The sequence below is a fragment of the Condylura cristata genome, unplaced genomic scaffold (genome assembly GCF_000260355.1).
Source record: "Condylura cristata isolate star-nosed mole 26May11 unplaced genomic scaffold, ConCri1.0 scaffold00034, whole genome shotgun sequence".
NCBI classification, from domain to species: domain Eukaryota; kingdom Metazoa; phylum Chordata; class Mammalia; order Eulipotyphla; family Talpidae; genus Condylura; species Condylura cristata.
In genome coordinates this window covers 2283790-2286834 of record NW_004567135.1, presented here as the reverse complement: position 1 = coordinate 2286834, position 3045 = coordinate 2283790, and the positions used below count along the sequence as shown (strand labels likewise).

The window sequence follows — 3045 nt, the reverse complement described above, 5'->3', positions numbered from 1 at the left end:
CGCTCCAGGGCTCCCCGCGCCCCGCTCCCACGCCCACGGCGCTTGTTTCTTTCCCCAGCGCTGCAAACGCCCGCGGCCGCAGGTCCGCTCCTCAGCCGCGGGCCCTGCCCCACCCGCCCCCACGCCCTGACTTGTGCCATCTCCCAGGTGCTCCTGGCCTCTGCGCTCTGCTTCGCCTCTTCCCTGGACACGAGATACGACGTGCAGATAGTGGGGCTGCTGCCCGGAGGGTAAAGGACGGGCGTGGCCGGCTTGCTGGCTCACGGCTCCCCTTGTGGCGCCCTGTGCACCCCGCTTTCTCTCTCCTCTGCTCGCTAGCCCCGCCCCGCCCTCCGTGGCCCCTCTCTCCAGATTCCCCCAGCCCCTGCTCCCCAGCCTGGCTGAGGTGCCCAGGGTTCTGGCCGACTCGCTGGCCGTGGCGCTGGTCACTTTCGCTGTGTCCACCTCCCTGGCCTCCATCTATGCCGACAAGTACAGCTACACTATCGACTCCAACCAGGTGGGACTCTGACCCGGGCCCCACCCAGGAGACAGCCCCTGCGCGCGAGGCCCCGCTCCGCCCCTGAGCCCCCATCTCGCTGCACCCCCAGGAGCTCATGGCGCACGGAGTCTCCAACCTCATCTCGTCCCTCTTCTCTTGCTTTCCCAACTCGGCCACACTGGCCACAACCAGCTTACTGGTGGACGCTGGGGGCAACACGCAGGTGAGCGGGCTCCTGGGTGAGCAGCGCCGTGGTGGTGGGCAGGGAGCAGGTGGGAGGTGGTGGGGTCCGGGGTCGGGGCTCTGCGGAGGGAGGGAGGGAGGCGAGGCCTGGTCTCGCAGGACAGAGGGCAGCACCCCCATGGCGCCCTAGTAGGTCCTGGGCGCCCGGGGTTCGGGTGCCCGCGCAGTTCCAAATAAAAACACAAGTACGCTGGAAGCTACATTAGGGAGAAAACTGGTTTTTCCTCTCATAAGGACTTTTTTTTTTTAAGAAATAGCACACGTCAAGGTCTCCCCCTGATACTTTTGGTTTACTTTGCTGGTGGCCCAAAATTGGTTAGTTTGCCTGTTGGGGTAACCCCACAGTGGCTTTCAGACAGGTGGCGACGGGGCGGGGCTCAGACCCAGGGCACCCCGGTGACAGGCATGGAACTGGGGCACGGCTAGGGGCGGATGTGGCGGTCAGGACTTCACCGTGGGACTTGAGGAGTGAGGGGAGGGGCGGCCGTGGGCGGTGGGGAGGGGGCGACTTGGGGAGCAGGGCCGGCCGACCCCAGCTCTCACCTGGGCCCACCCTCCCTCCTCCAGCTGGCAGGCCTCTTCTCCTGCGCGGTGGTGCTGTCGGTGATGCTGTGGCTCGGGCCCTACCTCTACTACCTGCCCAAGGTGAGGAGCAGGTGGGTGGGTGGCCGGGGGAGTGGCTGTGGGGCCCTGGCTGCCCCCGCCTGATCAACACCCCGCCCCCGCCCCAGGCGGTCCTGGCCTGCATCAACGTGTCCAGCATGCGCCAGCTGTTCTTCCAGATGCAGGAGCTTCCGCAGCTGTGGCGCGTCAGCCGCGTGGACTTTGTGAGAGACGGCGTTGTTCCCCCCAGAGGGCCCCTCCCGTGCCTGGCACCCCAGCCTCGGCCCTGGAGCAAAGCTAACTGTCCTGACCCTAAACTTTGGACCCACCCACCCCCAATGCCTTGACTCAGAGGCAGGTGAAGGGTGGGGCTGAACCCCTCGGGCCTGAATCTTCTGACTTGCTGGTGCAGGGTCTGGGTGGTTACATTTGGTGTGTACCCCTTGCGGGGTGAGCCCCACTCCTTCCAGATGTTATTACTTCTGGGCCACCCCTGCCCATCTTGCGCCCGGCTGTTACTCTAGACCCCTGTCCTGGCAGCGACGGCGCAGCCTCTCTCCTGGCACTTCACTCCCACCCCGTCCGGCAGGCTGTGTGGATGGTCACCTGGGTGGCTATCGTGACCCTGAGTGTGGACCTGGGCCTGGCTGTGGGCGTGGTCTTCTCTATGATGACTGTGGTCTGCCGAACCCGGAGGTGAGAGCAGGGGGTGGGAGGCACAGGAGGGAACCCTCCGGCCAGGCCAGGCCGGGAGGCTGACCCCAGCTCCCCCCAGGACGAAGTGCCTGGCGCTGGGACTGGCCGAGGGGACGGAGCTCTACAGGCCACTCGGAGAGAGCCGCAAGGTGGGTGAGCTGCAGCCCCAGCAGGGTGGGGAGGGCGTGGCGGGCGTCTGACCCCGGGCCCTCAGCTCCTCCAGGTCCCCGGGCTCTGCGTCCTGAGCCACCCGGCACCTCTCTACTTTGGGACCAGAGGGCAGTTTCGCCGCACCCTGGAGCAGCACCTGGGGCTTGGAGAAGGACCCCACCAGGTGAGGGCCTTGGCCAGAGGGCACCTCACCTGGCAGCCAGGGGCAAGGGGCAGGGCTGCCCCGGGGCTGAGCCCTGTGCTCAGGGGGTCTCATTCACCCTTGAGCCCCCAGGGTGGCCTGCAGGAGGCTCTGGAGACAGCTGGCCCCACCGAGGCAGGTGAGATGGGAGGACGAGATGGGTCATTTGGCGTGGCCCATGGAGGCATCTGGCCACCGCCACCTGCTCCTGCCCTAGCTGCCCAGCCGGTCAGAGCCGTGGTGCTGGACTGCAGCGGAGTCACCTTCGTGGACGCCACGGGGGCCAGAGAGGTGGTACAGGTGAGCGCCGCTGGGCGGGGCGAGGGCAAGGCCCTGGCCAGCGCAGCCCCTGACTGGAGCCGCCTGCCCGCAGCTGGCCGGCCGCTGCCGCGACACCGGGATCCTCCTGCTCCTGGCGCAGTGCAACGGTGAGCGCGCGCCGGGACGGGGCTGAGCCCAGGCTGCGGGAGGCGGCGCGTGCACTTGGGGCCAGCGGCTGACCTCCCGGTGGCACAGCCTCAGTGCTGGCGACCCTGACCCGCGCGGGGCTCCTGAGCAGCGTGACCCCAGAGCAGCTGTTTGTGAGCGTGCAGGATGCAGCCGCGCATGCCCTGGAGAGGCTGGTGAGGCGCGGGGCGGAGCGCGGGGCGGGGCTGTGCCCGCGCGGGGC

The 3045-nt window shown here is 68.0% G+C and overlaps 1 protein-coding gene across 1 annotated transcript in view; it reads left to right on the top strand.

Annotated features, from left to right (window-relative positions):
- The window catches only part of SLC26A10 (solute carrier family 26, member 10), a 5506-nt gene that overhangs the window by 1608 nt on the left and 853 nt on the right, over window positions 1-3045 (top strand). Inside the window, exons 5-15 of the mRNA XM_012732445.1 lie at window positions 143-230; window positions 352-499; window positions 591-704; window positions 1292-1369; window positions 1456-1551; window positions 1917-2023; window positions 2103-2172; window positions 2238-2514; window positions 2593-2675; window positions 2749-2803; window positions 2892-2998. Of these exons, the coding sequence (XP_012587899.1) occupies window positions 143-230; window positions 352-499; window positions 591-704; window positions 1292-1369; window positions 1456-1551; window positions 1917-2023; window positions 2103-2172; window positions 2238-2514; window positions 2593-2675; window positions 2749-2803; window positions 2892-2998 (1223 nt within the window). The remainder of the gene's footprint in view (window positions 1-142; window positions 231-351; window positions 500-590; window positions 705-1291; window positions 1370-1455; window positions 1552-1916; window positions 2024-2102; window positions 2173-2237; window positions 2515-2592; window positions 2676-2748; window positions 2804-2891; window positions 2999-3045) is intronic.